At 44.2% G+C, this 13,457-nt stretch overlaps 1 protein-coding gene across 1 annotated transcript in view; it reads right to left on the minus strand.

Annotated features, from left to right (window-relative positions):
• The window catches only part of XPO4 (exportin 4), a 126,026-nt gene that overhangs the window by 83,451 nt on the left and 29,118 nt on the right, over positions 1-13,457 (minus strand). The window contains exons 3-4 of the mRNA XM_070749812.1: positions 11,629-11,770; positions 10,408-10,546 (exon numbers count right to left, since the gene is read on the minus strand). Coding sequence (XP_070605913.1) covers positions 10,408-10,546; positions 11,629-11,770 — 281 coding nt within the window. The remainder of the gene's footprint in view (positions 1-10,407; positions 10,547-11,628; positions 11,771-13,457) is intronic.

A 13,457-nucleotide genomic window follows, 5' to 3' on the forward strand; every position in this document is an offset into this window, starting at 1 on the left:
TGCCTCCCAGCAATTTTCCTCCTTGCAGCAAACAGCTCATAGCCTGATTAGCACAAGCGACTGATTATCGGCCTCCTGACTATCAGTTGATTCAAGCTGCAGGCAGGTGGCAATAGGCTATGGCAATCCCTGCAGCCTGAAACTATTAGCTACTTGTGCTAAAACTGAAAGTGAGACTAAAACTGCAAGGAGGTAAATTACTGGGAGGTAGAGGCAGAAGCAGATTTTTATTTTTTATCAGGTTGTGACGAAACAGGCTGTTTGTTGTTTGCTGCAGGGGGTAAGTCAATAAATATTGCTTTGGGTCAGGCAAACATGCACAAAAACACACAGCAGACATTTCTCTGTTTTTATTTGTGCTCTTTGCTGGGAGGTAAATTGCTGGGAGGCAGAGGCAGAATTTCTTCCCCTTGTTTTCCTCCCTCAAAACTAAGATGCGTCTTATGTTCCCAAAAATGTGGCACTCTGTATTAACACTGTAGTCTTCTGGATATATTCCACTGCCATACACTAAATTAATAATAATGCACAGAATGTTTTCCTTTTTTTTCTAAGTTTGAAACTACTTCTAATTAATTTAATTGCTAGACCTAAGGAACATTTTCTATCCATGCCCCCCCCCATAATATTAATAAGCTGTTCTAAAATATAAAATCAGAAACTGCTTTCTTATCATTTATTAGCACTTAGCAATAGCACAGTGCTTTACAGCCCTTTATAAGCAGTGTATAAAGTCTATTGCCCCTAACAATCTGGGTCCTCATTTTTCCAACCTCGGAAGGATGGAAGGCTGAGTCAACCTTGAGCCTGATGAGACTTGAACTGCCAAATTGAAGGCAGCCAGGGCTTTTTTATTCCTATAAATCAAATTTTTACTAAATTTTTAAAATATAATATTTTGGATTTGGGGTACTCGTTTAGTGTAACCTTTATATAACCAACTTTTCCTGAATCTTCAAAAGTGATTTGTGTTATATTATGTTGGTTATGACCTATAAAGCCCTTGATGGCACCAGACCAGATTATCTCAGGGACCGCCTTCTGCTGCACGAATCCCAGCGACCAGTTAGGTCCCACAGAGTGGGTCTTCTCTAGGTCCCGTCAACTAAACAATGTCGTTTGGTGGGACCCAGGGGAAGAGCCTTCTCTGTGGCGGCCCCGGCCCTTTGGAACCAACTCCCCCCAGAGATTAGAATTGCCCCCACCCTCCTTGCCTTTCGTAAGCTTCTTAAAACCCACCTCTGCCGTCAGGCATGGGGAACTGAGATATTCTTTCCCTCTAGGCCTTACAATTTACGCATGGTATGTTTGTTTGTATGTATGTTTGGTTTTATAATAAGGGGTTTTTTAGTTGTTTAGTATTGGATTGTTACATGCTGGTTTTTTGTCACTGTTGTTAGCCACCCCGAATCTGCGGAGAGAGGCGGCCTACAAATCCAATAAATAAATAATAAATAAATAAATAAATAAATATAATTAGCATAAAGGGTATTTGCATTGTTCCTTCTTATGACATGCAAATGATTTAACAGTCTTTGAAAGATCTGAAGAAATCTTTGCCATCACTCTAATTTCCCCCCCCAAAACTTTTTGGTTTTTAAAAGCTTTCTTGGGTTTTATCTTATATTACAGCCAGAAACTAACATTGCAAAACATACAAAGGTAACACACACAAAAAAGGTAACTAGTGATATCAAATATATACCAGGGATGAGGATATATTAGTATCTTCTTATATTTCTCTTGGGATCTGCTCTGCTGTCTGCATGGTTAAGATGGAAATGTGGCCCATTTTTAAATTCATGCAGTTTTTAACAATTAGATAATTTACACATTTAAATATGTCAAAGGGTTAAATAAGGTTCAGGAGGGAAGTGTTTTTAATAGGAAAGTGAACACAAGAACAAAGGGACACAATCTGAAGTTAGTTGGGGGAAAGATCAAAAGCAACGTGAGAAAATATTATTTCACTGAAAGAGTAGTAGATCCTTGGAACAAACTTCCAGCAGACGTGGTTGATAAATCCACAGTAACTGAATTTAAACATGCCTGGGATAAACATATATCCATTGTAAGATAAAATACAGGAAATAGTATAAGTGCAGACTAGACGGACCATGAGGTCTTTTTCTGCCGTCAGTCTTCTATGTTTCTATGTTTCTAGTGATATCAAATATATACCAGGGATCAGGATATATTAGTATTTTCTTATATTTCTCTTGGGATCTGCTCTGCCATGTGCGTGGCTAAGATGGAAATGTGATCCATTTTTAAATTCAGGCAGTTTTTAACAATTAGATAATTTACCCAGCTAATTTAGTTTGCATTGCTTGTGGTGAACATGTTTACCTTCCTTCAGAGAAGACCTCCAGGCATACATAACTCAGTGAAGACATTAAGAGCAACCCTTGACAAGTTGTTGAACAGACTATTTTTATATATTAATATGAGGCAGCTCCACTAGCAGCTGAAAGTTCACACACACACACACACACACACACACACACACACACACACTGAAGATCTCAGACCGAGAAATCTTTCCAAATAGCCCAAGCAGAAAAGAGAATTCTGTCCTGAGTTCCAGCACCAATGAACTGCAGGCATTTGTGGTTAAGTGGAATTTATTCCACATACATTTCCTCAGCATCTTGGAATCAGCGGTGGAAAACATGAATTAAGCAGACTAAAATTAGTAATTGGCTTTTTAGCAGAAGCTCTGTCCATCAGAGGCCAATGGTAGCTATACTGAGAAAAGGTACTAAATGGATTGAATCAGTTCCCCGAGATAAAACCATGGTCTATGAATGTCGCACTTGCTTTGCCTCAGTGACTTGACTAAAACCTTTTTTTTACACTTTTCTAAGGGTAGATTACTGTTTGCTAAATACAGATAGTCCTCGACTTATAACAGTTCGTTTAGCAGCCATTCGAGATTTATTTACTTATTTATTTACTTATTTACTTACTTACTTATTTACTTACTTACTTACTTACTTATTTATTTATTTACTTACTTATTTACTTACTTACTTACTTATTTACTTACTTACTTACTTACTTACTTACTTACTTACTTACTTTACTTACTTACTTATTTACTTTACTTACTTACTTACTTACTTATTTATTCAATTTTTATGCCGCCCTTCTCCTTAGATTCAGGGCGGCTTACAACATGTTAGCAATAGCACTTTTTAACAGAGTCAGCATATTGCCCCCACAATCCGGATCCTCATTTTACCCACCTCGGAAGGATGGAAGGCTGAGTCAACCTTGAGCCGGTGATGAGATTTGAACCGCTGACCTTCAGATCTATAGTCAGCTTCAGTGGCCTGCAGTACAGCACTCTACCTGCTGCGCCACACCGGCTCATACACAACGGCACTGAAAAATATATTGACTTGTATAAATAGCGCCCATTGCAACCACCCAAGGATCACATGATTTACATTCAGATGATTGACAAGTGACTCATATTGATGATGGCCGCGATGTTCAGGAGTCATTTTGTGACCTTCTGACAAGCAAAGTCAACGGAGAACCCAGATTCACGCCACAACTATGTGAGTAATTTAATGACGGCAGTGATTCACTTAAAACAAATGTGGCAAGGAAAGTCGTAAAATTCATAACGCTTTAACAACATACATTTTGGGCTCAACTGTGGTCATAAGTTGAGGACTACCTGTATCACTGGTTGTATATAAAAGCAGATTGTCGAGGAGAAAATATAGGTAGTCACTAAGAGTCAACATGATTTGATGGCACATAATCTACCAATTAACTGTAGGTATAGGACTCTTGCCAAGGGATCATAAAACAGGCAGCCTGCACCAGACCTTAGTACTACCAGTATCAAATTTAACTCAATCAAATGTTAACACAGGTTGCTCAGCTTCAATTCTAAGAAAGAGAGTGGCATTATAATATGACAAAACACAATTCTTCTGAGGTGCAGGAACTCAGTATTTATTTATTTTTATTTATTTATTGGATTTGTATGCCGCCCCTCTCCGTAGACTCGGGGCGGCTAACAACAATGATAAAAAACAACATGTAACAATCCAATTAATAAAACAACTAAAAACCCTTATTATAAAACCAAACATACACACAAACATACCATGCATAACTTTTAATGGCCTAGGGGGAAGGAATATCTTAACTCCCCAATGCCGGCGGCATAAGTGAGTCTTGAGTAGTTTACGAAAGGCGAGGAGGGTGGGAGCAGTTCTAATCTCCGGGGGCAGTTGGTTCCAGAGGGCCGGGGCCGCCACAGAGAAGGCTCTTGCCCTGGGGCCCGCCAAACGACATCGTTTAGTCGACGGGACCCGGAGAGGGCCAACTCTGTGAGACCTTATCGGTCGCTGGGATTCGTGCGGTAGCAGGCGGTTCCGGAGGTAATCTGGTCCAATGCCATATATTAACTCCTAGCCCTACAAAATTATTATGAGGATAAAGTGGTAAGGAAGTGACTACGTACAGTATGTTATCTTGAATTCACAGAATAAAAAACTGACATGCAATAGAAATATCCCATATTTTGCAATAATATTCCAGAGTATGCGTAGTATGGAACAACTTTTCAAGTGTTGAAAAGCAAAATGATCATTTTATTTTATTTTTTAAATAAAATTTTATTAATTTTCATAAAAGACAAACAAGACAAATACACATTTAACATATACAGTGATCCCCCGGTTATTGCGTCCCCGACCATTGCGAACAGGGTAATTTGCGATTTTTCAACCCGGAAGTCAAAATACCATCTACGCATGCGTGCCCTTTTTTTTCTATGGGCACGCATGCGTAGAGGGCAACCGGGAGATCAGCTGCTGGGCGGCTTCCCTGGGTCTTCCCCCTCTTGCTGGCATCAGCGAGGAGTTTCCCCACCGCCCACGCAAACTCCTCGCTGCTGCTCGCCCGCCCTTCGCCTGCCCACGCCGTTCGCTCCCCCTCTTGCTGGCGGGAGGGCGAGAAGCCCTCCCCAGCACCCGCTCGCCCTTCGCCGCTCGCCCGCCCTTCACCCTGGCGGAGAAATTCCAGCCCCCACCTGGTCCCGCCCGATCCTCCTCCCTGAGGCAGCTCGCCCTCCCATGGCCGCTTCCTCCACCTTCCATCGCAAGCCCTCGCCACCGCAGCCAACGCGCGCTGCGATCTTCAAGCCCGGCTCCTTTCGGCCCAGCATCCCGGGCCAAGCAGCTGCCTTCCGTGACTGAGCCTGGCTGGCCCGGAAAATCGTAGCGCGCGTTGGCTGCAGCGGCTAGCGAAGCCAAGCCGGCAGCAATGTCGCCGCCGCTGCAGCCAACGCGCGCTACGATCTTCCGGGCCAGCCAGGCTCAGTCACGGAAGGCAGCCGCCTGGCCCGGGATGCTGGGCCGAGAGGAGCCGGGCTTGATCCGCTGAGCCTGGCTGGCCCGGAAGATCGTAGCGCGCGTTGGCTGCAGCGGCGGCGACATTGCTGCCGGCTTGGCTTCGCTCGCTCGCCGCTGAGGAGCCGAAGATTGGGGGGCGGCGCAGCGAGCGAGCGAGCGAAGCCAAGCCGGCAGCAATGTCGCCGCCGCTGCAGCCAACGCGCGCTACGATCTTCCGGGCCAGCCAGGCTCAGCGGATCAAGCCCGGCTCCTCTCGGCCCAGCATCCCGGGCCAAGCGGCTGCCTTCCGTGACTGAGCCTGGCTGGCCCGGAAGATCGTAGTGCGCGTTGGCTGCAGTGGCGGCGACATTGCTGCCGGCTTGGCTTCGCTCGCTCGCTCGCCGCTGAGGAGCCGAAGATTGGGGGCGGCGCGGCTCTTTTAAAACATCGCCGCCTACATGGGGGGCTTGCTAGCACCCCCCAAACCCGGGTTGGGGGTTCGGCGGGGTGCTAGCGAGCCCCCCATGTCGGCGGCGATGTTTTAAAAGAGCCGCGCCGCCCCCCAATCTTCGGCTCCTCGCTAGCGCTGCGGAAGTTTAAAACACCATCTGCACATGCGCAGATGGTGTTTTTACTTCCGCAGCGCTACTTTGCGAAAACCCGCTCGTTGCGGGGGGTCCTGGAACGGAACCCTCGCAACGAGCGGGGGATCACTGTATTTCCGTTTTTCATGGGTGGTCTTGGAACGCATCCCCCGCGAAAAACGAGGAATCACTGTAAAGGATTTTATAAATATCTGTACATTTCGCAGCCCTGTGACATGTGTTCTACTATTCTTAGACCTTTTCTTTCCTGCTATACACACAGCATTAGTTTTCATTTTATTGCAGATAAGCTCTCTCAGATCATTCCGTTTTAGCTACCAAAGATTTTAGCAAGCAGTACAGATAACTCATTTCCAGAGTGGAACATTTTCTGGCACACCGTACGGAATTGGAACTAAGAGCGCAAGTGGAAATAAGGTGCTGGAATTCTATTTACAGCTTCATGAGAGGGTGGAGGATATTTCCCCATCGGCTTCTAAAAATGTAACAAGAGTAAATTTTATATTGCCATCTTCAGTTCGGAGTCGGCACACACCCTTTATACCCAACCCCACCACTTCCCCAGGGAATGGAATAGATCTTTCCTCAGGCCATTCCAACAGCTGATTTGCAGACGGAACACAGCAAGGAACAGATGTAAACCATATACATTAATACCTCTTCTTACAAACCCCTCATCATACAAACTTTTCGAGATACAAACCCAGGGTTTAAGATTTTTTTGCCTCTTCTTCCAAACTATTTTCACCTTGCAAACCCAAGCCGCCGCCACTGGGATGCCCCTCCTCCGGACTTCTGTTGCCAGCGAAGCGCCTGTTTTTGCGCTGCTGGGATTTCCCTGAGGCTCCCCTCCATGGGAAACACCACCTCTGGACTTTTGTGTTTTTGCGATGCTGCAGGGGAATCCCAGCGGTGCAAAAACAGGCGCTTCGCTGGCAACGGAAGTCCAGAGGTGGGGTTTCCCAGCGAGGGGAGCCTCAACGAAATTGCAGCATCACAAAAACACGGAAGTCCGGAGGTGGGGTTTCAAGGACTTCCGTGTTTTTGCGATGCTGCAATTTCGCTGAGGCTCCCCTCGCTAGGAAACCCCACCTCCGGACTTCTGTTGCCAGAGAAGCACCCGTTTTTGCGCTGCTGGGATTACCCTGCTGGGATTCCCCTGCAGCATCACAAAAACACGGAAGTCCGGAGGTGGGGTTTCCCATGGAGGGGAGCCTCAGGGGAATCCCAGCAGCACAAAAACGGGCGCTTCGGCTGGCAAAAGGGGTGAGTTTTGGGCTTGCATGAATTAATTGCTTTTCCATTGATTCCTATGGGAAACATTGTTTCATCTTACAAACTTTTCACCTTACAAACCTCGTCCCGGAACCAATTAAGTTCTTAAGACGAGGTATCACTGTACAAAGAAAATCTGACAACTATTGAAAACCCCTTTGGATACAAAAAGCGACGACACTTCAAATTTAGCAATTCCGTGCTCAACCCCAACATCTATCTGAGTATCCAGAACAACCTAGAATAAAGAAGAAATTTCCTGATAGTAAGAACAATTAATCAGTGGAACAATTTGCCTTCAGAAGTTGTGGATGCTCCAACGTTGGACGTTTTTAAGAGAAGATTGGACAATCATTTGTCTGAAATGGTATAGGGCAGCGATGGCGAACTTATGGCACGGGTGCCACAGGTGGCACGCGGAGCTATATCTGCTGGCGCGCGAGCCGTTGCCCTAGCTCATCTCCAATGTGCATGTGTGTGCCGGCCAGCTGATTTTTGGCTCACACAGAAGCTCCGGAAGGGCATTTTTTGCTTCCAGAGAGCCTCGGGAGGATGGGGGAGGGTGTTATTACCCTCCCCTGCTCCAGGAAAGCCTTTGAAGCCTGGGGAGGGTGAAACAGGAGCCTACTGGGCCCACCAGAAGTTGGAAAACCGGCTGTTTCTGGCCTCCAGAGGGCCTCTGGGGGGGTTGAGGAAGCTGATGTTGTCCTCCACAGGCATTGAATTATGGGTGTGGGCACTTGCGCACGCTCTTTTGGCACCCGAGGAAAAAAAGGTTCGCCATCACTGGTATAGGGCCATGATGGTGAACCTATGGTATGCGTGCCAGTGGTGACACACAGGGCCCTCTCTGCTGGCACACGTGTCGTCGCCCCAGGTCAGATCCTCTGGGTGATTCTTTTGTAGGCTTCTGTTTCCCTGCAAACGGCGAAACAGAAGCTCACAAAAGAAAAATAACTTACCACTTGCTGCACTGCTGGTATTGGGCCTTCAGTAATGGGCAACGGCCCGGATGGGAGATGGGGGGGTGGACACCGTCTGGATAGCGGAAATGGAGCTGCGTGCGCATCTCCAGATGATTGGTGGCCAAGAGCAAGCACCTGGGGCAAAATTTGCTTCCTGCGAAATATCGCGCGAGGATTTGGCATTTTTCTTTGGCTTTTTTGCTTCTGGCAGAAGGAAAAAAAAACGACTGAAAATGTCAAAATCTCGTGGTCATGCGCATCCTTGCATGACATTTTGCTTCCTGTATATGCGCAGGAAGAAAATCTCCAGCTGGGCACATGCGCCCGACCTCCACCCGTCTGACCGCCACTTATCTGCCCTTGCCTGCCGTGATGCGTCTCAGCATCCACTGCCTACCTCCCATTGGCCAGCTGGTCTTAGAGTCTGTGTTGCACATGTGTGCGTGTCCGTGCATATCCCCATGCATATGTATGGTTGTGCATGTTCATGCACGCATATCTGCGCATGTGCACATTCATGTTCATGTGCACGCCTTTCAGTTTAGGCATGCACGCGCGCCGTTTGGGCATTCGATGGCAGTTTGGCCATCACAGGTATAGGGTTTCCTGCCCGAGCAGGAGGGGCTGCACAAGAAGACCTCCAAAATCCCTTCCAACTCTTTTATTCTATGTATCACTTAATAATTTAACTGGGAAGTCAAAAATACATGAGTCTGAAAAACAATTTATGCTATAATTAAGGAGCAAAGCTGAATCCAAGTACAGTGTTCCCTCTATTTTCGCGGGTCCGAACTTCGCGAAACGTCTATACCACAGTTTTTTCAAAAATATTAATTAAAAAATACTTTGCGGTTTCCCCCCCATGCCACGGTTTTTCCCGCCCGATGACGTCATATGTCATTGCCAAACTTTCGTCTGCCTTTAAAAAACATTTTTAAAAATAAACTTTAATAAATAAACATGGTGAGTAATAATGTAAATGGTTGCTAAGGGAATGGGAAATTGAAAATTTAGGGGTTTAAAGTGTTAAGGGAAGGCTTGGGATACTGTTCACAGCCAAAAATAGTGTATTTACTTCCACATCTCTACATCGCGGAAATTCAACTTTCGCGGGCGGTCTCGGAACGCATCCCCCGTGAAAATCGAGGGAGCGTTGTATACCAATACCATTGGTGCCAGAATACAGTGATCCCTCGATTTTCGTGATCTCGATCTTCGCGAAACGCTATATCGCGATTTTTAAAAAAATATTAATTAAAAATATTTTCCCACCCGATGACGTCACTCTCTTCCTTTCTCATCTTTCTTTCTCTCTCTCTTTCTCTATCTTGCTTCTTCCTCTCTCACACTCTCTTCCTCCCTCTCTCATCTCTTTCTTTCCTTCTCTCTTTCTCTATCTCTCCCCCTCTTGCTCTCAAGCGGTGGGCGGCGGGCGAGCGGCGGGCGGGCAGCAGCGAGGAGCCGAAGATCGGGGTTTCCCCTTTGCGTGGGCGGTGGGGAAGACCCAGGGAAGGTTCCTTCGACCGCCCAGCAGCTGATCTGCTCGGCAGTGCCGCAGCAGCGAGGAGCCGAAGATCGGGGTTTCCCCTTTGCGTGGGCGGCGGGGAAACCCCGATCTTCGGCTCCTCGCTGCTGCGGCGCTGCCGAGCAGATCAGCTGCTGGGCGGCGGAAGGAACCTTCCCTGGGTCTTCCCAGGTGCGGAAGTAAAAACACCATCTGCACATGCGCGGCCATGGAAAACAGGGCGCGCATGCGCAGATGGTGTTTTTACTTCCGCACCACTATATCGCGAAAAATCGATTATCGCGAGGGGTCTTGGAACGGAACCCTCGCGATAATCGAGGGATCACTGTAATAGAATGTAATTTATTGTTAAACGTCAATTGCTAAATATATTGTACAGCTGCCTATCCTTTTTACCTTTCAATGGCAAACTTTCCCCCCTAAGCAGTTTAGGTCTGATCTATTTCTGGAGCAGACTGGGGGATTTCTTTGAATTAATGCCTTTTTCCCTCAACTCCTTATTTTCAACTCTTTTCCTTGAGAATGCTCAATGGACACAGCAATGCCAGCAGATTTGGAAGACACAAGCATGGAGAGAGATTTAAATTACTCCTAAATAATTTAATATAATGACAAGGGAGGGAGGGGGGGAAAGGTCCAAGAAGATGTGAAGAAAGAGGTTTTTTAAATACGAGACTTACCACTGTGGGATTGCCGCTGCTTATCAACTGACTGACTTCATGGAAAATGCTCTTGCATTCAATTGATTTGTCTAAGGACCCTCGTTTCACTATCACTGCTACTGCTAACAATATCTGTTCCCGCACATATTTCTGGAGGCTGCAAAAGAAAGTATAAAATACATTCAGCACTGGTCAAAACGACCACATTATAGTTTACAAAGCAAAAACACACATTTTTCTTAGTGGTACCTTTACCTACAAACGCCTCTACTTACGAACTTTTCTAGATAAAAACCGGGTGTTCAAGATTTTTTGCCTCTTCTCAAGAACCATTTTCCACTTACAACCCCAAGCCTCTGAAACTGTAACCAGAAACGGCAGTGAGAAGCCTCTGTGGGGCCTCTCTAGGAATCTCCTGGGAGGAAACAGGGCCAGACAAAGTGGAGAGAAGCCTCTGTGGGGTCTCTCTAGGAATCTCCTGGGAGGACACAGGGCCAGACAAAGTGGAGAGAAGCCTCTGTGGGGCCTCTCTAGGAATCTCTTGGGAGGAAACAGGGCCTCCACCCTCCCTGTGGTTTCCCCAATCGCACGCATTATTTGCTTTTACATTGATTCCTATGGGAAAAATTGCTTCTTCTTACAAACCTTTCTACTTAAGAACCTGGTCACGGAACGAATTAAGTTAGTAAGTAGAGGTACCACTGTGCTGCTTTCAGAAAGCAGGAATGACTGGGCTGATTTATCCTTTTTTGTCTTTTGCTGTCTTACATTTCTTATAAGCCAGGAGGAAGAGGGAATTTCTGGCATGTGGGTAGGATGTGGCCTGCCAGTCTTTTAATCTAGGTTTCAGCATCTTCACTGTCCTAGCCTTTAATTTTTCTCTGCATGGAGGCAAACAATTCCCCTTGCACCACCAACTACTAGTTATTTTACATCACATACATCAAGCAATCTGTATTAATTAATATTGCCTCTGGAATCATTCTAGAATGTCTCTCCATTACATTTGGCATCATGTTAATTCTGTTTTCTTTGGACATGAAAACAGAAGCCAATACATTATATGGATTTTATTTATTTATCACATTTGGGAGTCTACGGAGAGGGGCGGCATAAAAATCTAATAAATAAATAAATGAATGAATGAATGAATGAATGAATGAATGAATAAATAAATATAATTTTAAAGTGCTTATTCAGGAACCTATATAAATGTCTTAAACCATGCTCTGTACTTACTTTGGTCTTTGTAAGACGTACGTTAAAAGGAATGTTCGTAGTGATTCTATACTGCTTTTTTCCAACAGAATCCATTCTCGTACAACTGCTTCCATTATCGCTGTGGCGGCTTGAAAAAGGACATAGTCCACTTTACTAGTTTCTGTTAAAGAAATGCAGGTTTGTAAACTGATAATCCGTAGGCAAAAGTTTGAAACACATATCTTGTAGATCTCCATACGAAAAATATTATCTTAATTTTATTTTTACTTCTGATTGAAATTATAGGCTGGATTTTAGGACTAGCTTTTTCTAAAGGGTTCTAAAGCAATTATAAATCGGTCTTTTACAATCAGTGTGGATAAAAATTGATGATTGCTTTAAAATTAAAAAATCAGATTTTTAAATTTAAATCGGATTTTTAAATTTTAAATCAGATTTTTTTAAAAATTAAAATTATTTTAATAAAATGCCTTTGGAGTAAAATTCCATCTAAAAGTAGTTTTCAATTTAAGATACATTAATAGTTTAGTTATTCAGCATGAAATGGAGCTTAATTATATAGCATGAGGCTATACATTCTGCAATATTAAGACCTTTGGGGAGTCAACAGTGGGTCAGAGGAGGAGCCACTGCGAGACAGAGATGACCGTTGATCTTTAAAAATTATTATTTAAATCAAGTTGATTTAAATCAAGCCTTTTTACTAGTGATTTAAATCAGGATTTAAATCGAGTTGATTTAAATCAAATCCACCCTGTTTACAATGTTCAAATACAACTCTCTCTCTCTCTCTCTCTCTCTCTCTCTCTCTCTCTCTCTCTGAATGTATGTATGTATGTATGTATGTATGTATGTATGTATGTATGTATGTATGTAGATTGTTCTGAGTTCGGGTTTTGCCCCGTGTAATATTTTGAGTGTCTATGCGACGTTTCGGTGAAATCACATTCACCATCATCAGGCTGAAGTTTTAAGCTTCGTGTTGCTGTAAATATGAAAAATATTTTTATTTTATTTACAGCAACACGAAGCTTAAAACTTCAGCCTGATGATGGTGAATGTGATTTCACCGAAACGTCACATAGACACTCAAAATATTACACAGGGCAAAACCCGAACTCAGAACAATCTACATACATATACCCGTGAAAATCTACGAAAACACACACACACACACACACACACACACACATATATATATATGTACGTATGTGTGTGTGTGTGTATGTCACATGTTTTTGCTGATATGTATGTATGTATGTATGTATGTATGTATGTATGTATCACATGTTTTTGCTGAATTTTTAAAATTAAGGGAGACTAGGATAGCGCTATTTTGGCCTTGTTCTGGCCTCATCAGCTAGCCATACCCTTACTGGGATTTGTTCCTGGGGCCTCTGCCTTGTAGTTTTGATCCTTGTAATTCTCTGCCTTACAAGGCAGAGGCCCCAGGATCAAATCCCAGTAAGGGTATGGCTAGCTGATGAGGCCAGAACAAGGCCGAAATAGCGCTATCCTAGACCACAGGATAACATCATATTTGAGCGCCAGTTGTGATGTGCACAAATCGTGATCATTTGGTTAAAAGGACCTTGAACTGGCCGTAAGTTCAATAACTAATTGTAAACCTACTTTTTCAATGCTGCTGTAAGTTCAAATGGTTGCTGAGCAAGACAGCTGTTAACTGAAGACTACCTGTCTTCTGTTAAACTTTATCTGGATATTTATTTCCTTATGAACATTAATTTCTTACACATGTATATTCTGTCCAGTTTGTTTTTGTGATTATCATTTAAATACTGCAAAATCACTTTGTGTTTGATTCATTGAAAAGAAAGCAAGAAATA

The sequence above is a fragment of the Erythrolamprus reginae genome, chromosome 4 (genome assembly GCF_031021105.1).
Source record: "Erythrolamprus reginae isolate rEryReg1 chromosome 4, rEryReg1.hap1, whole genome shotgun sequence".
Taxonomy (NCBI): Eukaryota; Metazoa; Chordata; class Lepidosauria; order Squamata; family Dipsadidae; genus Erythrolamprus; species Erythrolamprus reginae.